At 40.8% G+C, this 14,864-nt stretch overlaps 1 protein-coding gene across 1 annotated transcript; it reads right to left on the bottom strand.

The window, feature by feature from the left end:
- Window positions 1-11,768, bottom strand: SPMIP3 (sperm microtubule inner protein 3). The gene is made up of 6 exons (XM_059716063.1): window positions 11,691-11,768; window positions 8,827-8,870; window positions 4,599-4,673; window positions 3,279-3,379; window positions 2,387-2,571; window positions 1-178 (listed from the first exon to the last, which is right to left on the bottom strand). The coding sequence occupies exons 3-6, from the start codon at window positions 4,635-4,637 to the stop codon at window positions 87-89; spliced, it is 417 nt and encodes a 138-aa protein (XP_059572046.1). The 5' UTR covers window positions 4,638-4,673; window positions 8,827-8,870; window positions 11,691-11,768; the 3' UTR covers window positions 1-86.
- Window positions 11,769-14,864: the final 3,096 nt, after the last annotated feature.

The following is a 14,864-nucleotide window of genomic DNA, read 5'->3' as shown; positions in this document are numbered from 1 at the left end:
TGCATGGGTGGCTAACTTCAAAGCACCATTTTTATTTTTAAAGTTCAGTTGAAATGTTTTTCTTATTCCAATTTTTGAGTGTGGATTTAAAAACTTGGGGTCTTGCACTGGCAGCACTTCTCCAAGTTGAAAAGTGGTCTAGGATCAGTCTCTGGCGTATGTTTATCCATAGCACAACCTGGAATTAAAGATTATATTTTCTCTATCAACCAAAAACAAATACCAACAAAAAACCCCAAACCAAAAACCTTTCATGTTGCAAATCAAAAAAGAAAAAACAAGGATTTTCTGAGCCTCTTCCTAGGATGACTGTTTTGGATTGTTCTCTCTATTCTCATCATGTACTCCTTTTATTATTTCTTTCCCCCTCTCTGCTCCCCCCCCCCTCTTTTTTTAAATCTTTTTTCTCAATTCCCATCTGTTTAATTTCCTTTCTTGCACTTGCTGCTTGGGTTAAAGGAGTGCACATTGCTGAGACAGATGCGTGTTCTCACCTGAGTGTGTTGTGAAATCAAATGCCCAATAGCTTATTTGTCAAGTTATTTTCTGACCCTACAGGTTTGTATTTCAGCTAACAAATACAACCACAGGAGAAAGGAGGGGAAAACTGATTTCAAGGAACTTCCTTCTGCTTTACCTTGCAATTACAAAGTGCTGCTGGGGTGGGGTGCCACGTAGGACTGAGTTGTGTGGGAGGTGGCTCCCACAGCTACCCGCACCCTCGGGAGGGCATGGGGGGCGTATGCCTCCAGATCTGCATAGGGGAGGGTGGATTGCTGCTGGGGCTGGCGCTGGGCTGTTCCTTTTTGGGGCTGGGCTGCACTGCACTCAGGGTGGGCTGTGGCACTGGGAGTGCGTTATGGGGGGGCTACAGCAAATTCTGGAATAACTGCAGCCCCTGTCCCTGTAACCCACTCCCAAGGCCACTGCTGCCCGCCTCGAGCACAGCCCCAGTCCACAGCAGCATCCTGCCCTGATCCACTTAGATCCAGGGGATATGCCCCTGTGCCCTTCAGAAGCTGCCACCCCTCAGCCCCTAGATGTGCTGTGGTTCTGTCCAGTGCTCTGCCCCAGCTTTTGCTGCTGCACACACCCCCAGGAAGGCACAGGGGAGCATGTGCCCCCTGATCTGAGCATGGGGCAGGGTAGACTGCAGCTGTGGGCCAGGGACAGCGCTGGGTTGTTCCTGGCAGGGCTGAGCCAGGCTGTGCTGGGCATGGGTGGCAGTGCTGGGAGGGGCCCATGGGGGGGCTACAGCAAATTTTAGGGTTGCAGCCCCTCCCATAGCCCAACCCAGTGCTGCTGCTGCCCGCTGACCTCTTGTGGAATTCTAGTTGAAGTTGGGCTAGGGCATTGTGTGATGAGGCTGGCAGTCAAAGTCTTTTACAGAAGGTTCTGCAAAGATAGGTATGGCCTCCATCACAGTCAACTCTTGCCTGGAGTGTGCTCAGAAATCTTAACTTCTGATAAAAAGAGGCAAGTGCCAGCTCCTGTGGCACAACCAACCCCCTTTGTGGACTCAGTCTTGTATTTCCTTTGTTTTAAAAAAAAATAAAAACTTATTGGGATTGAAGTTGAGAGATTTGAAGGATCCAGTTAGTTTCTTCAAATATTGGTTTTAGCTATTATTTGTCCAGGTCTGCATCTTGGAACTTTGCAGACCTAGTAGGAAACCAGTTAAGTGCATTTATTTCAAGTATAACAATAGTTTGTATTCAGAAATATTGACAATTCAAGGTGAGTGTGTTACACTGCTCCTGAGAGAAATTTAATTATAACTGTATTTTGTACTTAAGTATCTTGTCATCTGTCAAAATTAAATACATTCAAGATTTTCTGATCCAGAAATTTCAATGAAACTCCTGGGTTAAGGAGTCTTTTTTTTTAAAGCTGAATGCAGAAAGCATTAACAGTTGAAAGCTGATCTGGTTTTAGATCAAACTGTTTTACTTCAATGTGCTTGCTTGTGCTATGTTTATAGTAGATCTTTACATATAAATCAACTCGTTCATACATCCTGGTACTTACTGTTCAGCTCTATTCACCCTCTTAAAGGAATAGCATCTGTATTACGTTTGAGCAGCTGCTGTATTTTTGAGAGGGGAGGCTGTATAAAGGTGGTTTGCCTTATTTTGGTTCTTTGGTTGCTTTCTGCATGCCATTTTGGATACGGAGATGCTATAATGCTTAGCATCTCCTTTTAAGTAGTGTAAAAAAGGAAAACTGATGAGACCCTTCTCATGAAGCAGTAATACTTTCCTGTCTCACATATCTAAAATTAGTTAATCCTGAGTCTTTGTAACAATTGCAAATAGATTTGGATGAGCCTCATAAAAAAGAAAGAGAACCTTTGTCTAGTTAGACTAGCTTAGCAGAGTTCACTTACCCATATCATAAAATGGCAACTCAAATGCTTCTTTGTATGTTGTTTGGTTATACCAGTCACTGCCTTTCTTCTTCATTGTCCTTTGAAAATGGATGTACCGCTTAAGAGTTAAATTGTCAAAGTCATGATGGGACTGAGTTTCAACTTCATGCTCTACTGGAGCTGGATGCAGTGCTTTAAAAGGTCTAGACAAAAGGCACAAATAGTTCTATAATCTCACACTGACGTATGGTATGTAAACATCACAATCTACACAGAAGGATAGCCAACATTATGAATGTTCATTCTAATTTGCTGCTGAAACTGAGCGCTCGGTGTAATGCAGCTATAATTCAATAGGTATTTGCTGCATATACTCATGCTGTTAGACTATCATGATTCAGTATTGTTCAATTGGCTTTGTCCAATTTTTCTAAAACTAGTGCGAGTGGGGCTACTTCCTTAGCCAGCATAAACTAAAGTGCTTCAACGTACATTACTGTAGAAATATACTGTATTATCCTTTAATTAGAAAAACAAAACAACTCTCCCCTCCCCCCAACCCTTTAATTACTGATCCTTAGCATCTTTAATAGATCTAATAACATCTTAATGATGAGTCTGCTTTTTTATGAGCAATTTGAGTTCAGGATTCTCCGATGCTAGTGAATTAATATTACATGATACTTTTATGGCCAGCCCAGGAATGAGTGATTTCGACTAATTTCTGTGTGTTTTACCCTTTGCTTATGTTTCCTCTTTTGTTGTGCTTCCTCCTTACTTATAAGTCAAAGCTGACAAGGAATATCTGGTGTTCCCACCACTATGTGCTGTCACTGTCCAACCTGAATTTGAATGCTAAGAATTCCAGAATAAGGTTCTTAAAAAGATTTGTATAAAACAGTTCCCTTACCCTAGAGACATTTCAGGCATATGCATCTTGTGTACCCGTCCTAGTTGCCCAGGATAAAACCCTTGAACATCCTTTCCTTGACGAATAGCCGTGTAGCCGTGCTAGTAAGCAAAACAAATGTGTAAAAATAAGTACAGGCAATATAACAGAGATAAGAATGACATCTACCTTTCCATAAGGAAGGCTAAATGGAATTTCTTCTCCGGAGGGTTATAAAAACGGAAGCCTAATAGCCAGCACTCCTGATGTTTTGTGCTGTGTATTGAGTCCTAGACAAATAATGACTTCAGAAATGAAACATAAATCAGTTTGAAAAATGCTTTAACTCATCTTGTAGCACAAATATCAGCACGCTGATGGGCAATCAAAGCACTCCTGAACATGGGAGGGGCTGAAAACATAGAAGTCGACTCAGAGAAGGGAAGGTTGAGTTATAACAAGGGCATTTAAGGTAAAACTTTCTAAAGTGCTGAAGTGCCTGAAGCTGTGCCTTCACTGCCAAGAAAGGTGTTTGTGTGTGGGTGTGTTTGTGTTTTTCCCTTAACAACAAGATATGCAACAGGAATTAATTACCACACTCAAGTCATAGAGGAAACAAGACACAAGTTGGGTTTTTCTGAGCAGGGGTTGGGGGTTTCTTTTTGGTTTACATTAATGGAGTTAGGCATAGTCAAGGGACCACCAGTATATAGTCCTATAATTTCACACCAGGTAGCTAGTGAAAACATAAGGAAGGGGGTAGAATTAGGGGGAGAGGAAACTAGATTTATGTACAAAATATTCTTGTTTCTACACTTTACTAATGTGTTTTACATGGAGGTTATGAAAGAGTGAGTGGCTGGATTCTTCTGTTGCCCTACCCCAACTTAATAGGGCAAATGTTTGTCTTGATATGCTTATTTAATTCCATCCTGGACTTAAGAGTTGGGAGTGGCTAAAGAACCTAGAGATGGGTCCATTCTAATTTCTTATAAATTGACATCCAAGCAACGAGTGAGTTTTGCCTTTGTTACATTCTTAAATACAGAATCCATACTAGGGACACCTCAGGATTTAGTACAACTTTGCTAGGTGTTATCGTGTCTCTCACAAAACAAAAATCGCACTGAAAATAACAGTTTAAACATTACTGACGATCTGAAGATGCTGTGAGTTTATATCATAAACACAATTTTTCACTTTCAAAAATCCCAGGGCAGGTTTTTTACATAACCCTTCTGAAACCATGGTGAGTCTTATGCAGAGCATTTGTTTCACTGTTGACTACTCTGACACCCTGAACCACATTTGTGTGTGCACCTGTGTGTCTAGATACTTTACCCTGGAGGTAGGATTGGTGCAGGATCTACAAACTGACATAGTTTGATAGCGGAGGCTGAGCCAGACATAGTAACCCTGGAGAAGATGACAGAAAATGTTAGTCTTACTCTCTGCTATTCTCTTACTAAGGAGCTACTGAAACATTGAACTTGGAGCAGTGGTTCTCAACTGTGTTAGACTCGAGGCATCCCTTACTGCAGTCAAGGCACTCCATAACTCTTAAATTGACTAGTACCCTATTTCAAATACTACTTTACATATTACAGTGCTTACCTCTTTGCAGGGGGGCTAGGTAGTGGGGATAGGCACTTAGCCAGGCAGAGATGTTATCGGGTTCTCTCTTCACACCTTGTTCATACCTTGATCTAGTGCCACCTCAGGTGGCACAGGGCCCTAGTTGAAAGTCACTTATTTACAGTATGGACAACTATACTCAGTAGCTACCTTATTTACTTGATTATAAAATGACCCCCCCCCCAATTATATTCTATATAAGAAAAATTTATAAATTTTATATAAGTTTCCAGGTATAGAATCTAATTGCTACAACAGGAGAAATTAAACTTGGAGATCAGGTGGCTGTTTTTGTCCTCTGCACACCTCTTTCCCTTGCAGCTCCTTCCCCAGACCCCTTACTGTCATTTTATGTTCTCCTTGAGCACATAAAAGTAAGAAGCAAATTTGAAAAAAACTGGTCCTTGAAATAGACATACCTGTAGCAAATTGCATATAATACCCATAAACTTAGTTCATCCAGTTGGTGCATATTACCTTTTTTGGAAAATGCTACATGTTTTAGCACAAGATACTCCATAAACACACTTTCAAGTAGCACTTTGGTACCTACTTATACATAGTTCAAACTATGCATGATGTTAATCTAAAGCCCAAGACTCATGTTTTACCATAAAGTTCATTAGGTCGGGCCCCAGCAGCATCAATGGCATTTCCAGCTATGGTGACCCCAGACCTCAGCACTGGTAAGTATGCGTGTGTGTGTCTGTGTACTCCAGATACCCGCTACAACAGATCCACATGCTAATTAGCCCACCACTCATGACTGGAACTGGGTGTTCTTGTCATAAGTCCTGGGATCTGCCAAAAATGTTTATGCAGATGAGGCATAGGGCAGCTTGGTCCAGCTTCACTTCATGGAGGGCAGTGCAGGGGCCATACTAATTGTGTGACAGGCTGAGGGGGTGACATCCGGATTTTGTGTGAACTGGGGCTCCATTTGGTGATATTTGCCAGACATTTAAGGTTGGTGAAGAAACAGGAATTATTGGAAATAGAGAAAGTTGCAGCTGAGCTGTGGGAATGAAGAGGAAGTTGGAATGTATGCACTGTAGTGGCTCACAGTCACTTGAAAAAGCATTTGTGCTGAGGGGGACTGTGGTTAATGGCACTTATTCTGTTAAGCTGCACTAACCTATCCTTATAGTAGGGTCCCATCAGTCATAAACAGACCCTTGAACCCTACAGTGGAGGACTGCATTAAGATGGGTCTTAGTGAAATGTACTAGTACTACAGAAAGAAGAGGGCGATGAGAAAGAAATGGTGGATCTCATATGGTGGAGAGGGAACTGGCATAGGCTTTTTCAGAGGCAAACCCTCTGAAAGAACAATGAATGATAACCCTGAAATGGTGATGGGTGCACAGTGCAAACTGTGTAACGGGACTACAATATTTTAACTCTCAAAGTATGTTCTGATATGCCAAGTGAGCCACACTGGTCACTTGACAGGTTGTTAAAGGTACAGTTGTGTGTATATGTATGAAATATAAATATTTTTGCAAAAAAATTAAAAAAGCATCTTAAACAGCAATTTTGGCACCAAGTAGAGGGTGTCAGGGCTGGCTCTGGCCTTCCTGGTGCTGACCAATCTGGTATTGTAATATCTCCAAGACCTGTGCTGATTCTCAGTGAAGGGAACACCTGTCTGTTCATTTTTGTTTTTTTAAGGTGTGCGTGACCATGCCCCATTTTCTGTGTGTATACACATGCATGTGCACACACACATACTTTCCTATCAGCATGTTTGCCCAATATGTGGGGTACCTCATCTTGTATTTGAGTAAATACGGTACTTTGAAGGGGAGAGAGAGCTGCTGCTGCTGCTGCTGATGTTATGATCTAAGAGTTACAACTGCAGGATCCTATAGTGATACAAGATAGCTAACTCAGCCTAAGTGACCCTGTATGAAGCAGGGTTAAAGGTGGAGCAGTGTTGCTATACTACAGAATCATGCAGACTTAATAGTTGCATCATAAAAAATTGTATCTGAATCCTTTGATATCAGTACAATTGTTATACACCCTTAGTTTTCTCCTATGACTTACTACTTCAATCTATTATGGAACCTAAAAATTGAAAGTAAGACTTTCTAAGGAGAGAGATAATTATTGGATGTCTTCCAGGAAATATTTAGAAGAAAATGCAAGGCACTGAAGAGCAGAAGTCAAAGCAAACATGTCAGAGGACAGTTTTTAAAATGTTTTTTGGAGAAGCATGAAAGCACTTTCCTTGTATGTATGGAACAGCATTAATTTTGCAGGTCTTAGAATAGAAATGTTCCCCATCATTCCACTATTGTTATCTAGTATAGGTTGTGATTCAAAGCAGTTTCTTTGCAGATTTATTAAATCTGTGTAGTGAATCGCAATCTGTCCATTTGCTGTAATGAACTAGTAATTTGTTCTGACTCCAGGAGAATCACTGATTTGTGCAAACAGTGACTCACCACTATTTGGAAAACATGGTAGATGTTTTCTGCATGTTGTTGCCCATCAACAGCAGTGGTGAATGGTGTTTTGGTCAATCTGTGGCAACCGCTTCACTGGAGTGTGGAGTTAGATGTTAAGAGCATTGCCCAGAGATGATCTCAAAGCCAGACTCCTACTTTGACTACAATCATAACCTAAGATCTCTTAAAAATGACTTTTCATGCATTCTGCTTTTGTCTTGAATTGGTAGCATTGCACCCTCATCTATTTAATTAATAAAGCACTAAGCAAATTTCCCCATCAAATATAATCTACAAAAGAATATATTTTTCAAGCCTTAGTTAATTTCAGTCAATCTTGGAAAATGTAGCTATACAACATATAAATGTGACAACTCCAACACGCACACACAATATGAGCTGTTGAGATTCACTGTTATATTTACCAACATTTCCATATCCCTGTCAGCCAGTTCTGCACAACTGTTGTCTTCATCATTGTCAGCAGCACCAACATAGCTTTCATTTCCTTTCCCCCACTCTGCCCATTTGCAATTATTGTTCCTCAGTTTTATTCTTAGCACCAGGAGAAAGCACACCTACTACAAAAATGCTTTTAGAATTAAAGAGTGATTTTTCACCTTCTTATTGGCAGAAGGGAACACGATTTGCTGTCTTACTAGCTGGGATTATATTAGTCTTGCCATGGTGCAATTAATTTACCTAGAGCTAGTTATACATGTTTGTATTTAGCATGTTGATTCCAACCATCAAATAATTAAAATAATTCTGTGTGAATATTAAGGGCCATCTTTTTTAAATGTATTCTCCATTTGTGCACCCAGAACTTGCAACCATTTTACAAGGTGGCTGTACAGGTTATTTTTTGGTATTGTCAGTTTCCATGTGTAAAAGGGAAAGGGACAGGTTGAGAAGTCTTTGAAAAACTGACTAAAATTTTCTACGATTTCTGAACTAAACATGCAATAATGGTCCTGCAGTAGGTGGTGGGAACAAGAAATATTTACATTGCAGCCATGCCCCTTGAAGCCCCATTGCTCTAGATGCTGCACAAACACAGTTAAAGGCAACCCTGACCCCCCAGTGTTTACACTCTAAATAGACAAGATGGCCAAAGCATGCAGGAAAGCAAGCATTATAATCCTATTTTAAAGAGGGGGAACAAAGGTACAGAGAATAGTTGTGTTAGGTACATGCAAAGTCTATGGCAAACTTAGAAACTGAATCCAGACCTCCCTAGTCTCAGGTCAAGGACAAAACCAATTGCCCAATAATTTGTTTCCTAAATCTAAATTACAATCATCTATTGAAAAAAATACTTTGATAATCCAAATATACTTTTCTAATCTAAATAATCTGGTTCTTAAAACAGAGCTATATAACCAACGAACAGAGGAGACTGATCTTTTTTCATCAATTCATTTGTTTTCTGAGTCAAAGAAATCTTACATTTTATTTTACAGTTTGTAATGGGGGCTTACCTTTTCAACTACTCACGCTTGCACATGGAAATCTATGTGAATCCCTGAAAGGGGGGGGGAAAAAAAGGTGAGGTGAGAGAGAAAAACAATAAACACCTGAGTAAGCTTCCTGTCCCCAATCAAGAACTGTACAGTGAAACTGGAATCTTTCCTTAAACTCTTGGGAACAAACCACTTGCATCACTGCAGGTGCCATTGTGATGTTCAAAACTGACACTGTAGCAAAAGTAAATCCCACTGCTGGGTGGTTTTGTACAGTCAGAGCAATCCTACCAATATTACCCCAAAAAGATATGATGGATCCATGATCCAATTAATGATATAAAAGAAACACGAATGAAGGGTTGATTTCACATGTATAACATGGTGGGGTTTGGGTAGGGGAAAGAATCTGATGCATCACTAAATTATTGGAAACTAGTGATGACCCCAACTAAAGCCATGGACTAAAAGCACTTGAGTTTCGATAGGTTATAAATTAGAATTTGACCCTTGCTGTTTTTCTCCATCAACCTCAGGACAGCACCTCAATCTTGAGTTGTATAAATTTTAGTGACTGCTAATTCTGGCACAGTGCTTGTGCCAAGAAAGGATTTAAAGGAGAAATTCAAGGAGGGAAAGGACAAGGAGGACTTTTTTGCACAAAAGGGGATTTGGGGCAAAAATAATTGTTCAGGAGTGAGCCAAAGTTATAGGAAAGGGATTTGAATGGTTTTGATGTGGTTTTACAGATGCAGGCCCACATACGTGTTCATTCCCTCCTGATTTGATTTTTCTGCACTTTAAAAATGAAGACAGAGGATCTTAGCTTGTACCGTTAATGTGGCATTTCTGTTGGCTATAACCAACCTCGTCACTAAAGGTTCAAAGATGACTGGGGGTACGAGGAGAGGACATGAGGGGAATTAGCTGAGTTTGACCACTTTGTGAGTCAGAGGTGAAAATGCCCATTGAATGAGAAATTGGGGTGTGGGAGGAAGCAGTGCAACTTATTCACTATCTCTAGAGTCATGATCTCATCTGTGTTGTTTTCAGTCAGTTTTTAAATCCAAGCAAAGCCTCACTGCGTTCTTACTATATGAATGCACCCCAGGCATATTCATCCAACCAGTAGTAATATAGGAATTAATAAGCACTTGGCAATTAGATTGACTTGTGGCTTTAATGTGAGAAGTGACTCCAAAAATGACTTTGATCTCTATATATGTAGCAGTCAGAAAACCCAACTCTGTCTGCCAGTCAAGAAAATTTAAATAGGGTGAGGACATGAATGAGAGATGACTTTGGTGAGAGACCAAAGTCATATCTCATTCATGTCCTCACTCTAGTAAAATTTTCTTAACTGGCAGACAGAGATGGGTTTTCTAACTGTTGGCTTTAAACTCAAACCTTGGTAGTGAGGACAAATTATTTTTTTATTACTTACCACCTCCAGCAATGAAGAGTCTGCAGATCAAATTAGGCCCTCAGTGGGCACGTCTACACGTGTGCTTTAATGTGCATTAGCCTATTTTAATGTATATTGCAGTGTCACATCAAACTGTGCTTTGCTAATGTGCTTTTTCCTAGTAGATTACAATTGAGGCGGTGCTTATACATGTGCAGGGAGGCTGTAATTACAGTGTGTTGGAGCAGACTCGATTAATCAAGTCTGCTGGAGCATGGTAATTACTATGCTTCAGCAGACTCCAGTATCACATGTATTGGTGTCCCCGCACTGAAAAATGGTGGCAAGGCACTTCAGTTTAAAGTTTGTTCGATTGAGTTTGAGTTCAAAGTGCTGCACTGCCATTTTTCAGCATGGGGATGCTGATACACGTGATGCTGCAGGCACTTTAACTAGTGCGGCTCTCACAGCTGTGCCAACTAAAGCCACTGCCCAGAGCGCACATACAAACACCCAGAGGTACTAAATTTAATAAGCACTAGCAAAAGTGTGATGTAATGAACGTGTAGACATGCTCAGTTTGTTCTTTGCAGCCCTGCCCTCCTCAGGTTTTCATCAGTGACATCCCTACAAACCTATAGCCTTCAGCATGTTGGGATAGGTGCTCTTGGGGGAATGATTTGAAGATGGTGGTCTTACATAGGGATTGATAAAGACATAATTTGGCCATGAGAACCTTTACTGTTGTTAATGTGTAAAATGGAAGGAATCCAGCTTTACTGTCAGAGCTAAGAGTTTGCAGGGCTGCCATTTGGGGGGGAAATGAAAAAACACAAGTTTTCATTTACAAACAGAGTACAGGGAAATAAGTTAAACACTGGGAATATAGAAGCCCACAAAGACACTTTTGCAGTCAATCTTCAGCAGGGAACCAGACTCAAACACTCCTAAGCCTGCAAACAGACTCAAACACTCCTAAGCCAGTCCCATTTTTGGCAAATTTTCTGTTACTGGGAGTGACTAAGTGAGAGGTTTTGCTCTTTATGTGCAGCAAATCTGATTCATGCTCATCTGTCATCTTTCGGGAAGGAAATGGAATGAGCTCGTTTGTTTGTTTCCTCCTTCTGGCATAGTCTCAACTCAGAAATTTCTTATCGGTCTGAAAAAGAGCCTACACAAAACCCCTTCCAAATATTTGTATTTGTTGTCTCTGCCCATAGCTGACAGCTGCCTGTTTCCCCAGTAAAAGATGATGAACTCCCAGTACTTTTTTTCAGCTGGAGAACCAGAGGCACATAGGGGAAGAGGCTGTGGCGAAGCTAGGATAAAGCTTTGCTCATTTTGGCAGGCTGCCTGTGTTCAGCAAGCAAGCAAGCATCATCCACAGAGACAAGACCAAACAAATCAGTATTTACATTCAGGAAGGAAAATACAGGTTTATTTTAGGAGAGGTAAGGATGCATAGTCCTGTTCATACCTGCCTAATGGTTCAGTCAGTGAAGACTGCTGCTGCTGGTGGTTTCAAGCTTGATTGTAACCTAATAGGATTTTTTTCTTGCCTTTTCCATTTGACACTAGGTCTATGTCACAATATCTGTATGACTCAGCATTTGCTAGGGGCAACCAGGATAAGGATCTGAGTTCTGCTGAGGCTGAAGTTGCTGGAGGAAACCTAACAATTCTTATTTACAAAATTGACAAAATGCTATCATTGCAATTAAGGGGATATGTAATTAACTGTGTCTTAATTACAGCAGCTGCCACTTCATCTGAATGCAGTAATTTGCAGAGAAAATGGGGGAGATACTTTAAATTAATGTGTGTAAACAGTGAAGCTCACAAATACAGCATAAAGTAAATGATTCCTGGTGGACAGAAAGATACCTCCTTTACATGCACCATAAAACAATTTTGGGGGCCGGGAGAACAGGACGTTTTGTCTTATAGTTAAGAGAGGAGTCTGGTGGTCAAGGAGGACTCTGCTCCACTCCAAACTTCCTGCAAGTCCCTTAGAAATGACACCCATGGGAGTCAGGAGCCTAATTGGATTTTCAAAATCATCTACGTGCCTGTCTCTCTTGAGATCATTAAATCCCCTTTAAAATTTAGCCCGTAACCTCCATGCCTCTGTTTCCTCCACATAGAGTGCGTCTACACATGCCACTATAGTGCTACCGTAACTTTTGGAAGTACTAAAAGATGTTGCAGTAACAGCTGGTACTGCACTGTGCACGCCATGCATGGTTATTTTTGGGCACTGTTGCCGTAGTGACATGCTTTAACGGGGGAGAACATCACTACAGCAATGTAGCTGCAGCATCCCAGGTTTTGCCTACGGATGCTATGTCGCCGTAACATCACATGGAGGTGTGCCTACAGAGTAGCTTCTTGCCAACATTAGCCTTACAATTATTTAGTCTTGTATCGGACTTTTGATATTCATGAATGTAAGCAAATAAGAACATGTTAAGTTCATCACGTTGTTTGTAATAAAATGTATTGAATAAGGTCAGTTTTATTTCTCACTGTGCCCTTTTATAGCTTGCCATTCCTCTTCACTGCTAGGCTCATACCCTGATTTTTCAGAGCAAATTTCCAGCAGATTTTTTTTTTTTTAAATAAATTTTTGACATTTTCAAAGAAGCAAGTTCACACATTCATCATTCCAGCCTTTTTATCAGCTTTACCCCTATGTCTGGTTTACTTTTGGAGTGAGCATGCTAATAGATCCCATTCAGGAGGCAGCTGCCTTAGTCTCTGTACTGCATTTTTAAAGTATTGCCCACAATGTCCCATTGCAACCTCTCAGGGTGCGTCCTCACGAGTGCACACATGCAGTTTGCAGTGCCTCAAAGCAGTTTGAGGCAGCACAAACCACACATGGTGCACATGCAAGTATTTACCACGCTGCTAATTTGAAGCGCAGCGGTTTTTTTAATGTCAGAACGACTTGGTGTTTAAAAAAAAAAAATAAAAAAATAGCCCCTGAAACAAGCAGTATGGTGCATGTGGCAGCAGCGCGTGCCACCAGAAAGGGAATCTGGCTGGTCCTGGAAGCTCCTCAGCCACCCCTCCTCCACCCTGGTCACTGTGCTGTGCGCCACAGTGCACATGCAGGGCCATGCCTGTGGACAAATAGCAGTGACACAAATATGTGCCACTGCCATTTGTCCCACAGGAAATGCGTGCCCCTGCACGTGTGTTCAGGGGTACACACCCTCCAAGTCATTTGAGTAATTTTCAGGGAGTTGGTATAGATTTTAGAAGTCAACTGTTTTTTTTCTCATTGATTCACTGAAAAGACTTGTTCTTCACAGATGCTGCCTCAAACTTTCCCTATTGATTCACTGAAAAGATTTTACTTTTCACAGATGCTGGGTCTTAGAAAATTGCATACAGATGTACCAGCCGCCCGGATTTCCTCCTCTTTCCTGTATGACTCAGTGCTTGCTCACTCTCTGCCACTGTCTGCATTCAGGGTAAAGTGACTATGCTGTGTTACAGAAGCATTGGGATGTGATATTATTTCAGTCCCTTCATATGAAGAAAAATGATTACATTGCTATTTCTTTTTGAAAAGCAGTATTCCTAATAGAGTGCAAAAATGGGAGTTAGGACTACTGAGGTGTATCCCAGCTCTGTCAGTGCTTTGAGGCGTGGTCTGACAAGTCACTAAACTGCTGGGTCTCAGTTTATCTACGTGTAAGTGGACTGATAGTAAAGATAGCGTGAGGCTGAATTTGTTAACAGCAGTTAAAAAATCAGGCATCCTTTTCCCTCCTAAAATAACCCTGTAGGATTTTCTTTCACAACATCCATTGATGAAAGAGGCAATGTGAGGGCTAAGTATAATTTCCTAATCATTAATGGGGGAAAAAAAGAAAATGGTTATTTATTAAACTGAATAGCAGGTGTAGAAATAAAAAAAAAATCTGAGCAAGAGGATATATAATAGAAAGAATGAGTTTCATAACACAGCTATTGCCTTCAGAAATGATGGTTAAAGTTAATAGATGTTCTGTGACAAGGGGGCTCTGTAAATTGGCTGCATAAATGCATCCTACAAGTTTGACATACTAGACATATCTACCATAGATTAAAGCATTTAAGGAATGGTGTACTCTTCTACATAGACGAGACTTATCTGAGTTACTCGTGAAACCCAAGCCCATTTTATGGGGTTTTTGGTACGTGGAGAGGACTGTTGAGAAGTATGCTGTTGTAGTACAGATAGCAAGAACATGCATTTGCAGAGTGACACTTTAGTCCCATTGTGATGAATGAAATATCTCCCACTGACCTTGGCAGAATACAGATTTTACCTCCGTAGCTCTGCAGAAGGAAACGCATGGATTCTTTCATATCAAACCACTGGGATCCAATTTACAGTGGGTGACACTATGCAAAAGTACCATCAAAGCTTCTCCTCATGAATAGCCCAAATCATACCTATTCCTAGTAGGTTTACATGCTGGATAATGCCTCATGGAAAACTTTAAGAACAATTATGTTACTGCCATCTTTTTGCCGGAGCTGGAGCACTTCACACCTCTTCTTTTTTTATTGCTAGTGATATTTGCATGGACACATGTTCTTTGTTTCATTTATCATCTGCTTTTGCCACTTATTCTGCTTTGGAAATGATGATTTC

This window comes from Alligator mississippiensis, chromosome 1 (genome assembly GCF_030867095.1).
Source record: "Alligator mississippiensis isolate rAllMis1 chromosome 1, rAllMis1, whole genome shotgun sequence".
NCBI classification, from domain to species: Eukaryota; Metazoa; Chordata; order Crocodylia; family Alligatoridae; genus Alligator; species Alligator mississippiensis.
This window is presented reverse-complemented; position numbering and strand designations above follow the sequence as displayed.

What these genes read in the sequence shown, in the direction of transcription:
- SPMIP3 (XM_059716063.1), bottom strand. Translation starts at nt 4,637, where the DNA reads ATGTCAGTTTGTAGATCCTGCACCAATCCTACCTCCAGG. An exon ending in ATGCCTGAAATGTCTCTAGG is followed by an intron (nt 2,572 to 3,278) that starts GTAAGGGAACTG and finishes CCTTTTGTCTAG; the next exon opens with ACCTTTTAAAGCACTGCATC. An exon ending in GTTGCCATTTTATGATATGG is followed by an intron (nt 179 to 2,386) that starts GTAAGTGAACTC and finishes CTTTAATTCCAG; the next exon opens with GTTGTGCTATGGATAAACAT.